This window comes from Aquarana catesbeiana, linkage group LG09 (assembly GCF_042186555.1).
Source record: "Aquarana catesbeiana isolate 2022-GZ linkage group LG09, ASM4218655v1, whole genome shotgun sequence".
Taxonomy (NCBI): Eukaryota; Metazoa; Chordata; class Amphibia; order Anura; family Ranidae; genus Aquarana; species Aquarana catesbeiana.
The window spans coordinates 160,151,978-160,169,985 of NC_133332.1; the positions used below are offsets into that span (position 1 = coordinate 160,151,978).

The window sequence follows — 18,008 nt, forward strand, 5'->3', positions numbered from 1 at the left end:
GTGCATAAATCCTACGAACTTGCATACCAATACATATATACTAAAAATACTGCTGCATACAGCATAACAGTGAAAAGTGCAAAGCAATTCAGTGAAAAACAACACGGTGCTGTGCATCCAAACACACCTAGGGAAGCACTATAATACCAAAGTGTCCAGTGCAAAAAAAAAAAAAACAAACAGTGACAGATCCATAGGACTATCTGTATCCAATATATGAAAGAGACCGTTACATAAATAAAGTGTCTAGTGCAGTAAATCCAGTGACATAGGTTACAGATCAGTCCATATTGTCCCATCCCCACAGGGACAGGACAGGCACTTTCCACTGATAGATGCACACGAGCTCGCTGCTCGTTGGAGTTCTGTCATTTTGCTCTGTTTAAATGCGAGTACCTTATGCTATAATAAACCCGGATTTTGGTTACAAAATACTACACTATGTGGCACCCCCTTCTTTTCATTTACGGCCCCCGCACCCATTAAGGGACTTAGATGTATGGAGGAGAACAAGACTTGAGTCCAAGATTTACATGAGAAGGGGTCTGTATCAGCAGTGCTGTTAACACTGACCTCAGTACCATGAGGTAAGGGGCCATTAATTATCAGTGTAGGATTTTTGCACGAAGAGGAGCCACCATTTCTTCCTGGTCTATACACTTCACGGTTATCAATGACCCTAAAGAATGCCCTGTGGAGAAATATTGTTCTATGTTTAAATTCACCTATTGGCACAATATGGACTGATCTGTAACCTGTATCACTGGATTTACTGCACTAGACACTTTATGTACCAGTCTCTTTCATATATTAGATACAGATAGTCCTATGGATCTGTCACTGTTTTTTGTTTTTGCACTGGACACTTTGGTATTATAGTGCTTCCCTAGGTGAGTTTGGATGCACAGAACTGCATTGTTTTGCACTTTTCACTGTTATGCTGTATGCACCAGTATTTTCAGTATATCTGTATTAAGATGAATTGGTATGCAAGTTTGTAGGATGTATGCACCTTGCACTTTATGTATATTAGCAGATCATTTTATCATTTTATATCCAGCGAAACACAATTAGCATACCTAATTTTCCGACAGGGATATTTGCACATTCACCATTATTGTTACTTTTAGCACGATTGGTATTTTACTGTTGGATTAGCGCAGCACCATACTTTATACTAATGCTTTGATCTAAACCGTTCCATTGTAGCTCAGGCTGTACATTTAGGGGCGTTGTCCTGCGGGAAGGTGAACCTCCGCCCAAGTCTCAAGTCTTCTGCAGAATAACAGGTTTTCTTCAAAGATGGCCCTGTACTTGGCTCCATCCATCTTCCCATCAACTCTGACCAACTTCCCTGTCCCTGCTGAAGAAAAGCATCCCCACAATATGATGCTGCCACCAGCATGTTTCATGGTGAGGATGGTGTGTTCAGGGTGATGTGCAGTGTTAGTTTTCCGCCACACATAGCGTTTTGCTTTTCGGCCAAAAAGTTCAAATGTTGGTCTCATCTGACAGAGCACCTTCTTCCACATGTTTGCTGTGTCCCCCACATGGCTTCTGGCAAACTGCAAACGGGACTTCTTATGGCTTTCTTTCAACAATGGCTTTCTTCTTGCCACTCTTCCAGGTCAGATTTGTGGAGTGCAGACTTATAGTTGTTGGACAAATTCTCCCACCCCACCTGAGTTGTGGATCTCTGCAGCTCCCCCAGAGTTACCATGGGCCTCTTGGCCGCTTCTCTGATTAATGCTCTCCTTGTTTGGCCCTATCAGTTTAGGTGGACGGCCATGTCTTGGTAGGTTTGCAGTTGTGCCATACGCTTTCCATTTTTGGATGATGGATTGAACATTGCTCTGTGAGATGTTCAAAGCTTGGGATATTTTATAACCTAACCAACGATGTAGCCTGGCCTAGGCCAGCACGGAAAGAGTCCCTGCCGGCTTGCACTGTACTAGTAGTTAGTGTAGTTATGGGCCGGACTGGGCTGAGAGGCAAGTAAGTCTAGTGCCCCCATAAAGCGGCCGCACTGCTTCCGGTATGCGGGCGGCCGGCATTCCGCAACTGTGCGTGGGGGGGGGCGCCACTTCTAATTTTGACTGTCCGGTCATCCTGGACCACAAACCTTCCTCACTGTGCTATATGTTTTGTGCTGCACCATTGACATGGTTATATCTTCTTAGTCCTCTCCATAAAATTATCAGAAATTTGTGCTTAAAGTAGAACTATAGGCAACACTTTTTTGTTTCATTTTGGAAAGAGTAAGGGAGGGTTATAGCCCCTGTCAGTTTATTTTTTACCATCCTTGTTCCATTGCAGAGATTTCCCTTCACTTCCTGCCCCATAGCCAAACAGGAAGTGAGGAAATCTATGCAAATTAAGGGAATCCATTGCCCCCCCAGGCCCTCAGAACTAGTGTACCCACTCGAAAATTTAGAGGCGGGTCTTAAACAGCAAGGGGTGTGGCCTTGACATAAAGGGGTGGATCATATTTAAATTAAGGGGTGCACGAGTTTAGTCAGGCCTAGGGCAGCACAAAACCTAAATACACTACTGAACCTAACCCTGCTTTAAAAAACTTCTCCACAACTTTATTCCTGACCTGCCTGGTGTGTTCCTTGGCTTTCATGATGCTGTTTGGTCACTAAAGTTCTCTAACAAACCTCTGAGGGCTTCACAGAACAGCTGTATTTATACTGAGATTAAATTACACACAGGTGGACTCGGTTTACTAATTAGGTAATTGGTTCCACTGGATTTTAGTTAGGGGTATCAGAGTAAAAGGTGGCTGAATACAAATGCACCCCACACTTTCCAGATATTTGTAAAACATTTTGAAAACCATTTATAAATTCTCCTTCCACTTCACTATCATTTGCCACTTTGTGTTAGTCTATCACATAACTTCCCAATAAAACAAATTAACGTTTTCGGTTGTAACATGACAATGTGGCAAATGTCAATAGGTATGAACACTTTTTCAAGGCACACAAGTATTTGAAAAATATACAATGTGGCCCCCATACTGAAAAGATTGGAGACCCCTGAGAGACAGATGTTTGCCATCAACAGGATTCTATAGTAATGCTTAGTTTAACAAAACTATTCAGATTATTTCTCACATTTCTAAATCCACTTTAGAGAAATGAAAGATCTAACATTAACAGATTTCCTTAGCCAGTAGTTCCACATTACTTTCTTCTACCCTCAGGTAAAAGCCATTACATTTAAGACACATCTGGGATTCAAATAAAACAGAACCCTATATGACACATCTGGATTAAAATATTAAAAAACAAAAAAAACGGAACCCTATAATAATTCTCCAATTTCTGCATTCCCAGTAGAGAGAATAAATAATTTGTATAGACAAAAACAAACAATTAAGAATAGCAGAAAAAGGAGGGGCTTATGAAAGTGCAACTCCATGCAGGGCACAGAAAAAGCAATAAATGTAAGGTACACATTTGAAGTGGATATTTTGGAGAAGTTCACCTTTCTGAACAGGTTATGTGTCACACCCATACTTCCATACTTGGGGTGATACATGTTCAGCATCTGCGTGCTTTTCGCCTGACTGGCCATACTGTATATACAAACCCTTACAATAGTCTCCGATGTCCTGTAAAAATAAATACTGCTACATAATAGGAACACTTATGAGCTACTTGAGTGTCATGCTTTTGTTGCCATTCACTTGTGTGAACGAACAGTTTATTGCTCAGTCCCCCCCCCCCGATACCGAGTGCAGTCTACAGTTAAGTGTCTGGTGCACAGTAAGGGTACATGCACACAGAAAAAAAAAAAGGCAGTATAAAAATGCTCATGGTAGCTCGTATTGCACACGTTTACGAGAGTTTAAGGACATTTGCTTTTAGAAGTGTTTTTACCACCCCAAAACAATCCTCTGCTTATCTTTCATTATAATCAATAAACACTTGAAATCACAAAACGCTACTAAATGCTGCATTTAGGTGCGTTTATGAGCAATTAGCGTTCTGCCTGGAAACTCCTCTCAAAACACACTTGTGATGGGGTTTTTTCCTACCACTAAACTCTCTTCTTGAAAAATGCTAAAAATTCTAATGTGCATGGACACATAGGATAAAAATTAAGCTGCTTCTACAGGCAGGAGAAAAAAAAAAAAAGAAGTCAAAACTCCTATAGAAGCAGCATTTTTTAGGCCCAGTGAGTATGGACCCTAAGGTGTGCTGTGCCTTGTGGTCAGACAGAAGAAATACTTCTATGCCTTGCAGGGATGTGCAGTCAGGGGGCGGCAGAACTGCACCTGCCATGAACATAAAAAAAAAAAAATATTGGATAGCCTAAGTAGCCTATGCCCTACCCCACCACTGGTAGAAAAATTGGGGCTCCTACGACCTATGGTTCCGGAGATGCAGGGCTCCTTGCGCACCCTGTCAGAAGCTACATACAGAGTGGCCAGTTTAAATACAAGCTGGCACACTCTGTTTGCAGCAGACAGAGGATGAGCTCACACTGCCTCTCCTCACTTCTTGTCAGAGGCACTGAGCTCAATGGACAGCTTGGAGTCTTGGACCAATGGTAAAGTACCATTGGTCCCAGCTTTCCAATAAAAATGCTCCAGTGGAGGCACGCCTCTCATTGCAGTGTCATAGTAGGGTGCATGTGTCTAAAAGACAAATGCTCCCTTCCAACCCAGCCCTCTTAACTACAAGGAAAAAAATATGGGTTTATGGGTATAAGATTTACACACAGTTAAGAGGGAGAATGAGAACCTGCTGCTGTTGAAAAGGTACTGTTATAATCAAGCTAAATCATATTATGCTATATGTTATAACATAATACATTATCTATTTACTGTGAAATTACTGGTTGGAAGTTATAACTTCCAACTTCAGTAATTTGTCCTTTAAACCACCTGCTAGAGTACAGTTTTTGAAAATATAGTAAGTTACCTTAAAAACAATATATAATAATATTTGTATATTACTTATGGTAATTAACCCCTTTCCACCCAAGGAAATTGACACTTCTCTCCTACATGTAATAATCATAATTATTTTGCTAGAAAATTACTCGGAACCCCCAAACATTATATATATTGTTTTAGCAGACACCCTATGGAATAAAATGGTGTTCGTTGCAACTTTTTACGTTACACAATATTTGCGCAGCAATTTTTCAAACGCTTTTTTTTGGAAAAAAAACGGTTTCATGAATAATGAATATGTAAAAAAAAAAAAAAAAAAAAAAAAAAAAAAAAAAAAAAAACCCACACACCGATTTTTTGTATAATGTGAAGTTACACCAAGTAGATACCCAACATGTCACGCTTTAAAATTGCGCACACTCATGGAATGGCGCCAAACTTCAGTACTTAAAAATCTCCATAGGCAACGCTTTAATTTTTTTTTTTTGTTTTGTTTTACATACGGTATTACATGTTTAGCGTTGAGGTCTAGTGGTGGAATTATTGCTCTCGCTCCAACGATCGCGGCGTATGTAACCTGTGTGTATCTGACTCTGATAGTAGCCAGTGCCTCACCAGCCACTGACCTCACCACGCGTCCCTGATGAAACGGTGGAAGTTCAATTACATTATGCAATATGTAATTCACATTGGTATACTAGTTTAGTGCAGTGGTTCTCAAGTACCCCCAATGAGCCATGTTTTGGGAACTTCCCTTAGATCAGTGGTTCTCAACTCCAGTCCTCGGGACCCACCAACAGGCCAGATTTTAAGTATTGCCTTGGGGAGATGCAGACTAGAATACTGCAATCACTGAGCAGCAAGTGATATCACCTGTGATGTATTTCAGTTATCTTGCAAACCTGGCCTGTTGGTGGGTCCTGAGGCCTGGAGTTGAGAACCACTGCCTTAGATAAAATAGCTGTTAGCAAAACCATGTCATTGATATTGATTTAAAGCAGCTGTGCACAGTAAAGGAAAACAAAAACACAGCCCATTAGGGATACTTGAGGACTGAGGTTGAGAACCACTGGTCTAGTGGATAATCTATAGTCAATCCAGTTTATCGTCAGTTAGGGACTAGAATACAGTATCTCTCTGACATGAGAAAAAAAAAAAAAAAAAAAACACAACAAAACAAAACAAAACAAAACACACACCACCCCCCGCCGTTGGAAATCAGGCGCCCAGCGACCTAAAGGGACCAGACGCCTGAATAGGGGGTGGCTACAGCTGCCATGGATAGATTCATGCAATGCAATGAAATGCATGAATCTATCCATTTGTCATATAGGGGACGGCGCAACAGAGTGGGTGGCACCCTTAATAGACGGGACGCCCCTGGTAGCCACCCTTGCAGAGCAGCACTGTCACCCTGTGGATAGGTTGGTTTCAATTACAGTAGTAAATTTAGATTTTTATACAAAAATAAAGCAAACTCCAGCTAAAACTGTTTAAGCAGTTACAGAATATTTGTTTTCCCTTGGAAGCTAAACCATTTAAAATTAATACAAGCTGACGATTGTAAGCAATACTGTCAGTGTGAAATTGTTTTTCTCAACCCTCTGCCACTTCGGCTAGACAGCTTAGTCTGTTAACCACTTAAGAACCGCCCCACGCACATATACTGCGTCAGGTATACCCTTAAGCGCAGAATCACGTACCTGATGTCTGCCGGAAACCTGGCGATCGTTCGGAGAGAGGCAGAATGGCAGTCTGCTTACGTAAACAAAGGCAGATCACCGTTCTCTCTCTCCCCCCCCCCCTTTTAATTCTTTATTTAATATTTTATAAATACAAAGCCCCAACCCTACAAACATAAATCCACATTTACAAACTTGCGTCACAATACAATCCTCCCTAAGTCCCACCCCCCTACCCCACCCCACCCTCCCCTCCTGCAAATGGCTAGAGAAATTAGCCTACGTAATCACTCCTGCCAGACACTCCCGGAATCCAAATCCCTCAAACTACACTTAAAATCTCCTCTAGCTATCTCCAAGAATTTTTAAATTTTTGCCAAACAGCCCATTTATCCACTCGTTCATCCCCCTCCTCAGGTACCAATCCCCTATTGTCTGTACACTCCACGTTGTAGATTTCATTTATACAATAGAGCCAATCTCGAGTATTTGGACTTGACGTATCTAACCACTTCATTGCAATCTGCTTTTTGGCAGAGTCCAACAATATAGGGACAATAGAAGATTGGTATCGCTTCACCGGCTCCTCCGTACCATGGATCTTCTAGAATTACTTTGTATGTGATTTCCTTAACCTCCCTGGCGGTATTCCCGAGTCTGGCTCGGGTTGGATTTTTTATACCAAAAGCGGTATCCCCGAGCCAGACTCGGGCTTGCATCGCAGGATCCAGGAAGAGCATACTTACCTTGTCCCCTGGATCCTGCGATGTCTCCCCGCTGTGATCGGCGAGCCGCTGTGTCTCGCTCGATTCACAGTGCCGAGCTCCGTTCCCTGCGAGCGTTGCGACGCACGGGGACGGAGTTCGGCGGTAAATTCAAAAGTGAAACACACAGTATAGATACAGCATACTGTAATCTTACAGATTACAGTACTGTATCAAATAATTACACATCCCCTTTGTCCCTAGTGGTCTGCCCAGTGTCCTGCATGCAGTTTTATATATATAAAACTGTTCTTTCTGCCAGGAAACTGGAGATTGTCCATAGCAACCAAAACTGTCTCTTTACATCAAAAGTGGTTTTAGAGCAGCTAGAAAACAGCGATAATAAATTAGAATCACTTGCAGAATTGAGCAATAGTGATTTGTGGGGAGATCCGTCATCAAACACTAAAAGTAACGAAAGCTAAAATTCTGCAACTGAGCAAATTTCAGTGTTTTTGATTTGATTACATTATTATATATTTTTTATTATTATTATATTATTATTTGTTATAATTATTTATAGTTATTTATTATATTATAATTTTTTATTTCGTTTTTCAAACTTTATCATACCCGGGATGTCTACTAGACTCGTGTTTGGACAGATTTAAGTGAACTATTCCTAAGAATTACAGGCCTACAATATAAAACGCCAAATTTCTGTGCAAAATAATTGTACCGCTTTCAGCACCTAAAATCAGAAATAATCATACCGCCAGGGAGGTTAATCAATGTTATGATTTTTTTCCAAAATGTTTTTAAAAAGTGGGGCATTCCCACCAAATATGGGCCATTGTTCCCAAGCAAGTACACCCTCTCCAGCATGTCTCAGATTTAGTGCGATCAAACTTACTCAATTTGTCTGGGGTGGCATACCATCTTGCAAGACATTTAAAATTTATTTCAATCCTCCTAGTATCTAGTGCCGAACCATATACCATCCTCAAAATCTTCTCTAATGTGAGTTTACTACATTGTGACCCTAACTCCCTTTCCCAATTCTTGATGTATGGAGGCGCCCCCAGCTCCTCCCTAGCCCCCAGGATCCTATAAATTTGAGCAATAGATCCACCCGATTGCTCCCTCACACAGAGCTGCTCGAGTGGTCTATATTCCTCCTCACCTCTGAGTGGTTTCAGTAACCTCTCTATGAAGTGCGAGAGCTGGGCATACCTCCACCCATCAATCACCCAAAACTCTGATTCATCCTTCAAATCGGCATACGTGCGTATTTCCCCCTGACTAATGAAATTTTTTAGTTGAATATGGTCCTCTTTTAGCCAATTCCCCCCCACCTCCCTCATCCCAGGCTCAAAAAATGTATTGTCTTTCATATAAATCAAAGGTGAGTTGTATGTCCATTTATTCTGTGTGTGAATCTGATCCCAATATTTAAGAGTGTTATGCGTCAATACCGCTGTGTTAGTGCCCAGTGTTCTGTATTTTGGGGGGTTCCAAATAGTGTGACCTAAATCAGTGTTGCTTAAATAGTGTTCTATGTTGACCCATCTCTTCTCCGAACCCTTTCTTGACCACTCCATGACTCGTGACATTATTACTGATACATAATACTTTTTAAAGTCTGGCAGAGCTAGTCCACCTTTTTTTTTTTTTTTTTTACCCCTACTCAAGGCTGCATAGGAAATTCATGGCTTTTTGCCACCCCAGACAAATCTTGCTATCAAACCTCGTAACGCTCTTAGATATGATTGGGGAAGTGGAATTGGCAACATCTGAAACTTATACAATTATTTAGGTGTTAACATCATTTTGACCGCATTCACGCGGCCGAACCATGACAGGGGCCTCGATGATAAACTTCTAGCTTCCTGCCTGATTTCGTCCAGCAGCGGGATGTAGTTATTTACATACAATTTTTTAAATGAGTTGGATAATTTAATCCCCAAATACTTAATTTCCCTTCTCCAGGGGAAGGGAAATACCTCTGACAGACTCGCCTCCTCCTGTTTGCCCACATTAATGTTTAGGATCTCGGATTTCTTCAAATTTATTTTAAAATTTGAAATCTCCCCATATCTTTTTAAGATCTGTAACATATTCGGTATAGTAATCCTGGGGTTCGAGATGAAGAACATAACATCGTCGGCAAAGGCCGCGAGCTTATGTTGCTCAGCTCCTATCTTCACCCCGCTACAATCTAGGTTGTTTCGAATGGTGGCCAATAAAGGCTCCAGGAACAAGACAAATAGGATGGGGATCACCGTTCTGCTAGTAAGGAAGACAAATCACCGTTCTGCTAAGCAGGGACACGGATCTGCCTTCCTACAGTTAAGAAGCACTCCCAGGGAACACATTTAACCCTTTGCTCGCCCCTGGTGTTATTAGTGATTGCCCCTTCCCTGCTAGTGTCATTAGACAGTTACAATGCATTTTTTTTTTAAGCACTGATCACTGTCAAAAGTGTAAGTTAGGTGTCCGATTTGTTTACCACAATGTCGCATGTGGGGGGGGGGGAACACAATTTTTTTTGGGTACAGTGTCACACGACCGCGCAATTGTCAGTTAAAGCAATGCAGTATCACAAAAAATGGTCAGGAAGGGGGTAAAACCTTTCGCTGCTGAAGTGGTTAAAGGAAGTTGAGCAATGGCAGACTCACTGGCTAGAACCAGGTGAATATAAAGAAAAAAAAAAAAAACACTAAAAACATTATTGCAGCCACGACATTGAAGTTATGGTAAGCTGTGATACATTATATTTTTGGTTTTGGGGTTAGAAGCTTATCATGATATATCTAAAACCGGCTTTGTTCAGCCACTCCTCTATGTGTGAACACTCGGTCTCCCAAAATTCCCCCCTATATTGTCACCTTATCACATGGGTCTCTGGCCATTTCATATTACACAGGCATTGTCCACTGTAATCACCATCAGGAAGCCTGCAATTTAGCCATTGTTGGGAGTGTGCATATGAAAAGCTACAGCACTGAGATCAAATTCTTGTGTACGTTTAAACAAAAAACAAAAAAAAAAACAAAACACTTTTCTATTTTCTGAAAAAGTCAGTTGTTAAAGATACATATACAGGGGGAATTATGAGGACTGGGGCAGCCAGAATCTGGAGCAGCTCTTCTTGGCAAGCAATCAGCATCTAGTGTTCATTTTCTAAGCTTAAGGCCCCTTTCACACAGGGCACGTCCGTTTTGACGCACTCCGCTTGCTCAGCAGGGATCAATCTGTTGATAGCCACTGAGCAGGGGGATGACAGGTCCGTCTCTGCTCACTGTGCAGAGTCGGACCCGTCAGTGCCCCACAGTCCTCTATGGGAGATTTGGTGAAAACGGATCCGTTTGTCCGATTTCATCCGATCGGCAGATAGAAAATAGGGTCTCCGTCAGTCTAGATTTGGCGGACTGGATTGGATAGTGGCGGATATCAGCGGACAGGTCACAGCTGACATCCATCACTCCATAGAAGTGAATGGAGCGGCCGATCAGGTTTGCCTTAAAAACCGTCAGGCGGGCCTGACGGAACAGCACGTGTGAAAGGGGCCTAACCAAACATTGCCTAACCAAAAAAAAAAAAAAAAGCTGAATCTAGAAGCAGATTGGTTACTATGCAAAGCTGCTCCAGATTCTGTCTGTTCCAATTTAGCTAAATTCCCCTAATGAGCTTTAGAAAACTAGATGTCAGTTAGGGTTTACTTGTACTTTAACATAACCAGTTTCCCATGTTTTCCAAACTACAGTTGGCTTCAAAGAGAATCCCTGATTCAGCATTTACAGGTGATGAAAAGTCATCTTGACCCCCCTTACTTGATCTATTGCAATCTGTTTGGCAGACCAGTCCCTGTTCTTTTTGTTGGACAGTTTCATTTGGCAACAATACATAAGAAAATGAAATATAGCACTTTGTTTGGGAAAAAAAAAACATACAGTAATTTAAAAGCCAAATGGTCTTTGAGGCAAGCTTGTAAACTGCCTGCTTCTACGTACAGGGCTTGGTATAAACAAAAAAAAAAAAGCTGTATAGTTCAGAAATGACACAGGCTGTCTACACCAATTCTGTTGGAGCTTCTTCTAAAAGTATGTTTATTTGTGCGAGTGCTTATGTGTGGCCAAGAAACCAAAGTCTGGCAGCGGTCTAACAGCACCAAAAAAGGTAGCAGATTTAGTAAGTGTTTACAAGAGAGCTGAGATGATCATCAACTAATACACGGAGAAAGGTATCAACTAATAAATACATACAGTGCCTTGGGGGAAAAAAAAAAAAAATAATTATTCACACCCCATGAAAAGTTTCCACATTTTGTCATGTTACAACCAAAAAGTTAATGCATTTTATTGGGATTTTATGTGATAGACCAACGCATGCTAAATAGTTTTCAAAATGTTTTACAAATACCGTAAATAGCTGAAAAAAAAAAAAAAAAAAAAAAAAAATGTGCCGTGCATTTGTATTCAGCCCCCCGAGTCAATACTTTGTAGAACCACTTTTCACTGCAATTACAGCTGCAAGTCTTTTTGAGTATGTCTCTACCAGCCCTGCACAACTAGAGTAAAATGTTTGCCCATTCTTTGCAAAATAGTTTTCCGCCACACATAGAGTTTTGCTTTTAGGCCAAAAAAGTTCAATTTTGGTCCTCATCTGACCAGAGCACCTTCTTCCATGTTTGCCATGTTCCCCGCATGGCTTCTTACAAACTGTATACGGGACTTTTATTGGCTCTTTCAACAAAGTCTTTCTTTTTGCCACTCTCCCGTAAAGGCCAGATTTGTGGGGTGCATGACTAATAGTTGTCCTGTGGACAGATTCTCCCACCTGAGCTGTGGATCTCTGCAGCTCCTCCCAGGGCCGATCCTAGGGTCACAGACGCCTGGGTGCAGAAATATTTTGGGCGCCCCCATGGGTGGTCATCTTACTAACTCCTCCCCTTTGCAAATGTTTCTATGGCAATGACTCAAACACAGATATGCTCCCCTAAGGAGTCTGTTAACCTGGGATCCTCCCATGATCTCTTAACAATAAAGAGAACAAGATAGTCAGAGACTGCAGACGTGGTACAAGAGATGGTCAGAGAGTGGCTGCGTTGGATGGGCACAGTGGCTGCGTTGGATGGGCACAGTGGCTGCGTTGGATGGGCACAGTGGCTGCGTTGGATGGGCACAGTGGCTGCGTTGGATGGGCACAGTGGCTGCGTTGGATGGGCACAGTGGCTGCGTTGGATGGGCACAGTGGCTGCGTTGGATGGGCACAGTGGCTGCGTTGGATGGGCACAGTGGCTGCGTTGGATGGGCACAGTGGCTGCGTTGGATGGGCACAGTGGCTGCGTTGGATGGGCACAGTGGCTGCGTTGGATGGGCACAGTGGCTGCATTTGCGACAGAAAGGTCTGTTAAAGAAAGTTGAAAAACAACAGACTTACTTGCAGGATCACAGGTGAAAATAAAGTGGGGAAATAAAGGAAAACTAATGCAACCACCACTAAGAACTGGTGCACTGAGATATTGTACATTGAGTGTAGTATGACTATAGTAGGAGGAGATGAGAGGTGACACCCCTCAGGTGTAGTATACATTGTATAGACATTGGACATTGATCTGCTCTCTATGATCCCAGGTCCTCCTCGGTGGAGCCGAGTGTGTGATCTCCACCATGGCACTGCCAATCATCACATCCACCACCTACTCTGCCCTCTCCCCCACTCAGAGTGCCCCCCCCTTACCTCCTCGATGGCGGTGATGGTGCTCCGGCATTGGCTGAGCCGGGTGGTGAAGTTGGAGGTGGTGGAGGACTTGTAATCCTCATTGGTCTCTGTGATAAATTCCGACACACTCATCTGATCCGGCATGATGATCGGAGGAGGGGGAGGAGGAGACCACACCGGGCACTTCTCCCAACAAAGCACAGGGGACTCCGCCTACTACACATGCCGCAACTCCGCACACACAGCCGGGCACTTCAACCAGATGACAGCGGGGATCACACACCAACCCGGGATCCATTCCTAGCACCAGCGACCGCCGCTCCTCGAGTCCTAGATCCCCGGAGTAGGGCAGTGGCTGCTGGACACACCTCCCACTTCAGACCAGCCAGGCACTAGTCTTCCCTCCGCTCCCTCTTAGCCGCGCTGCCTGAAGATGGCAGAGGTGGGCGGAGCATGTTTACTAGCCGCGGAGGCGGCGTGCAAAGAATGCTGGGGCGGCCGCGGCGCGCTCTGAATGCTGGGGCGGCCGCGACGTCCCTGACATCACTGTTCGATAGCTAGACGCCGGCCGGGTGGCCGGTGTCTTGTCGAATACAGTCCCCTATCCAGAAGTGTCCGCCCTGTACTGCGCAGGCGCAGTACGGTGGACAAACGAGATGCCGAAAGTCTCCGAAGTTCAACAGCTGATCGTCAGCTGTACACGGCGCCTGCGCATTTATTCTTACCCTATGTCCAGGATCATTCCCTACTATCCAAGTGGACATAGAGTTAGAATAAATAGTTGCCGAGCGCAGCGAGGCCGTGCCCGAAGCGTGGCGAGCGAAGCGAGCCCGCGAGGGGCCCTCTTACACAGCCATCGCTAACAGGTGCCCGAGCGCCATGTACAGCTGATGGTCAGCTGATCAACTTCGGACATTTTCGGCATCTCCTGCTGCTCCGTACTGCACAGGCGCTGCGCCTGCGCAGTACGGGGCGGACACTATCTGATAGGAGGACACTATATGTCAGAACACCGGCGATTCTAGCTCGGCGCCCCTCTTCTGCAAAGAGATTACAGCGCTGGGGTGCGGCCCTGGCTCCTCCAGCATTATCATGGGCCTCTTGACTGCTTCTCTGATTAATGCTCTTTGCCCAGCCTGTCAGTTTAGGTGGACGGCCATGTCTTGGTAGGTTTGCAGTTGTGCCATACTCTTTCCATTTTCAGATGATGAATTGAACAGTGTTCCGTGAGATGTTCAAAGCATGGGATCATTTTTTTATACCTTAACCTCGCTTTAAAACTTCCACAACTTTATGCCTGACCTGTCTGGTGGTGATTCTTGGCCTTCATGATGCGGTTTGTTCACTAACGTTCTCCAACAAACCTCTGAGGGCTTCACAGATCAGCTGTATTTATACTGAGATTAAATCACACAGGTGGACTCTATTTACTAATTGGTTGACTTCTGAAGGCAATTGGTTCCACTAGATTTCAGTTAGGGGTATCAGAGTAAAGGGGGCTGAATACAAATGCACGTCACACTTTAGATATTTGTAAAAAAAAAAAATCTTGAAAACCATTTATAAAATTTTCCTTCCACTTCACAATTATGTGCCACTTTGTTTTGGCCTTTCACATAATATCCCAATAAAATACCATTTACATGTTTGGTTGTAACATAATAAAATGTGGAAATTTTCAAGGGGTATGAATACTTTTTCAAGGCACAGTAGTCCAAGCCAATAAATAATACACAGTCCTCACAATCAAGTAATACTGGCCCAATTCTAACACTCCACAATATCAAAATCTGCATTCTATTAAATCCTGATCTGATTTTGTCTGTTTGGCATGCATGGTAAACACTGCATCTAGTCGCTTTTTGACACAGTTTACGAGAATATGTGCATGTTTCAAGTGCTCTGGTATAATAATATCTCAACAGGAGTCTGCCTAATTTTCATACAAAAAAAAAAAAAAAGTGTGACAATCCCATTCAGCCTGAGGAATGCATTTACTGTCCCTTCTATAATAAGCCTGCAGGATACTGCAAATGAAGTGACCGCAAGGTTGGAAAACAAGAAGCATGGCGCTTTCTCATCTGCAGCAGTTACCAGTGTTCCTGTTCTTGTTCCGATGATTGACCAGGTTTACCCTAACCACTCTTGAACTCTACCTGCCCAGACCTTGGCTTGCCTCTAGACTCCGCTTACCTCTTGCTCATCTGTCGTATCTTGTATTGCTAACCTCTGCCTGCCGCTTTATTTCTGTATCTGACCATCCGTTGCTAACCTGGCTTGCCTGACCCTGCATCCAGTTATCTGTCTGTTCTGTATACTGCCTGGTTATTTTGGGCCTCTACCTGCTTTGTGCTGCCAGCTGCCATCTATCCAGCCTGGGGTCTGCTGTTTCTGCTGCCATCCAGCTCAACTCTGGTGATGCACCTACCACGCACCTCTGTGACCAGAAGATCTTACAGGCAACTCAACTTCACCACGCTCTCACTGCCACTGTAGCAACATCAGTGGCCTTTGAGCCGGGGCTCTACGAGAGGTCTCCTTCTACACATCAGGATCTGCCACCATGTACGCGACAAACCTGTAAAGTCCTTTACTTTTTAAAATTCTCCTAAAGTTTCTGTGTAGTGCTTGGTCCTTAGCCCAAGGCACCATTCATGTCTTGTGATTTGGGATCAAGGGCAGAATCGCTGTGATTCTGCCCATGATCCCAAATCATGTGGCAATCATAACAAAAACTTGCTTCATGTGTTTGGCTGCCATTATCCTGCACTGGCACCCCAAACACGATGCGATTCTGGCGTGATGGTCATGCAGCAAATACCTTCACAAGTCACGTGAAGCTTATCGTCCAAAAGAGCAAGAGCTTCTTTTCAGATGACAAACGCATGTAGGTCACCCCATTCAAGTGAAAAGGCTACCCTAGGCGACATGCAGAATGTCAAAATTGTGCAGCGGGAGCTCTTGGTCTTGCTACGCAATGTGAACTGAGCTTCAACGATCAGATCTTGAAGATATCTCCAATTGCCTGTAACGGTTTATCTTGCGTTCATTTGCAATAACCCCGAGGGAGAAACATACTACCAGATACACGCGCGCACACCACACACACACTTAAAAATAATTAACAAGCTATACTTAACCCGATGACTACGAATCGGGTTCAGGTTCACTGCTAGCATGGGTTCAAGGCAAACTTTGTGGGTTCAAGATTTGCCATCCTGGTGAATATATGTGCAGATGAACCCAGGGGAATTATTTTTTTAAAACTACAATTCATGGCATGGCTAGCAAGCTTAGAAGGGCCAACAAGGGGACTTTTGGATAAGCCAGCCAACTAGAAAAAAAAAAATGGGGATGGAATTGTGGTACAGAGGAGCCATAGTATCAGCATAAAATCGACAAACTGCATAGGGAGAGAGTTTAGGGTTAGTTAGGCTTTTAGCTGCTGTCCTATCCAGACCAACTTTTTTTACTGTGCTGCACTGCTTCCCTTAAAAGTGAGCTACTGTTTCAGGGGTAATTTGGAAGTTTTCAAATTATTTTATGCTTATTGTATGTTAACAGAGCTTTTTTCCTTTTTTAGGAAGACAGGGTAGATTTTCAGTAAATATGTTGGAGGCTTTCCTTTTTTCCCTTCTTTACTTTATTTTATGTTGATGGTGTCATTTTTGTAGGAGTGCAACATTCATGTTACTGATCATCAGTTCTTGGAGTTGCCATTTGTTTGCAGCAGCAGATAAAAATAATTATAATAATAGTGTACACCTAAAACACCTCAAATGATAATCTCTTGCATTCACTGCACCCCTCCTTTTTCCATATAAATATGATAAAATAAAAAGTTAGCCATACACCAGTTATTAAAATTTAAACTGTCCTGCAGATGGCCAGGCCAAATTTTACATTTCTCTATCCTATCCTAATTCCTGAAGCAAAGCCACAGCCTGTGCTATTTGTTTCTTGTAAACCTGCTGCTGGCCACAAAACATTTTTAATGCATCCCTCAAGCATGTTATTTAAAGGATTTGTAAATGTTTAGGGTTTCCCTTGAAGCCACCTGAAGAGACCTTCTCCCCACTGTACAGTATTTTTAATAATTTTTTTGCATAAGTACATGAGCATGGGAGCACCCAGCTTTACGTACCTTTTTAATAGTAGTTTTCCTATTATCCCTAAAGTGGAACATTTACCTTAATGCATTCTTTGCATGATGGTAAAAAATGTTTAGGCAACAGTATCGCCCCCACACCTCCTCACTTGATCCAGCGCTGTGCACATCTGCAGGGGCTCTCTTCTCACTTCCCAATCTCACTGGCTGTGCTAAGGGAATGGGAGCTATTGGCTCCTGTGATGAAGGAGTGGGGCACACAGGCAGCATGGCTCAGGATCAAGCCAGGAGGTATGCCACAAAAGGAAGGGAGGAGCAGGAGGACCCAAGAGAAGGAATTCCACTGCAAAGAACAGGTAGCTTTTAAAGGCGGGAGTAAACCTTACGGAGTTGAAGCGTTTAGACGTTAGGACAGTCTATAGACTGTAAAAAACAAAATGTACATTTACCTGAGCAGTCTCCAGGGGTCTCTTCATTCTCAATGGTCTGTGTTCCCTCTGCTGATTTTGCAGCCATAATTGTGTCACTAAGAAAGAAATCATCACGTTAGTCTTTCTTAACAGGCCAGACTTTTTGCAGCAATATTCTGAGAGCATATGAGGCTTATAATTAGGGAGAATGCTCTCCTTCAAAATGCGCACACTCTTCATTTGAATACATTAGGTGAGATCTGATTGACAGCACACTGCCCATTCAAACCATATAGGATTGTGTTTCGGAGCTCAGTGTCTGAGCCACCATATCGTTCAATTAGTAACATCTGAATTTACATTTAAATGTTTTCAACGGTAACAATGCTTGGATTAAAAAAAAAAAAAAAAAACACACCACAAACACCACATAGAAATAGTTAATCCAAAAACAAAACACTATACATGCAA

General features: G+C 43.0%; 1 protein-coding gene across 5 annotated transcripts in view; it reads right to left on the reverse strand.

Annotated features, from left to right (window-relative positions):
• Positions 1-18,008, reverse strand: part of KIAA1210 (KIAA1210 ortholog) — a 292,927-nt gene that overhangs the window by 189,536 nt on the left and 85,383 nt on the right. For all 5 annotated transcript variants that reach the window (XM_073599308.1, XM_073599311.1, XM_073599306.1 and 2 more), the window contains one exon: positions 17,577-17,653. In XM_073599308.1, coding sequence (XP_073455409.1) covers positions 17,577-17,643 — 67 coding nt within the window. In that variant the 5' untranslated portion in view covers positions 17,644-17,653. The remainder of the gene's footprint in view (positions 1-17,576; positions 17,654-18,008) is intronic.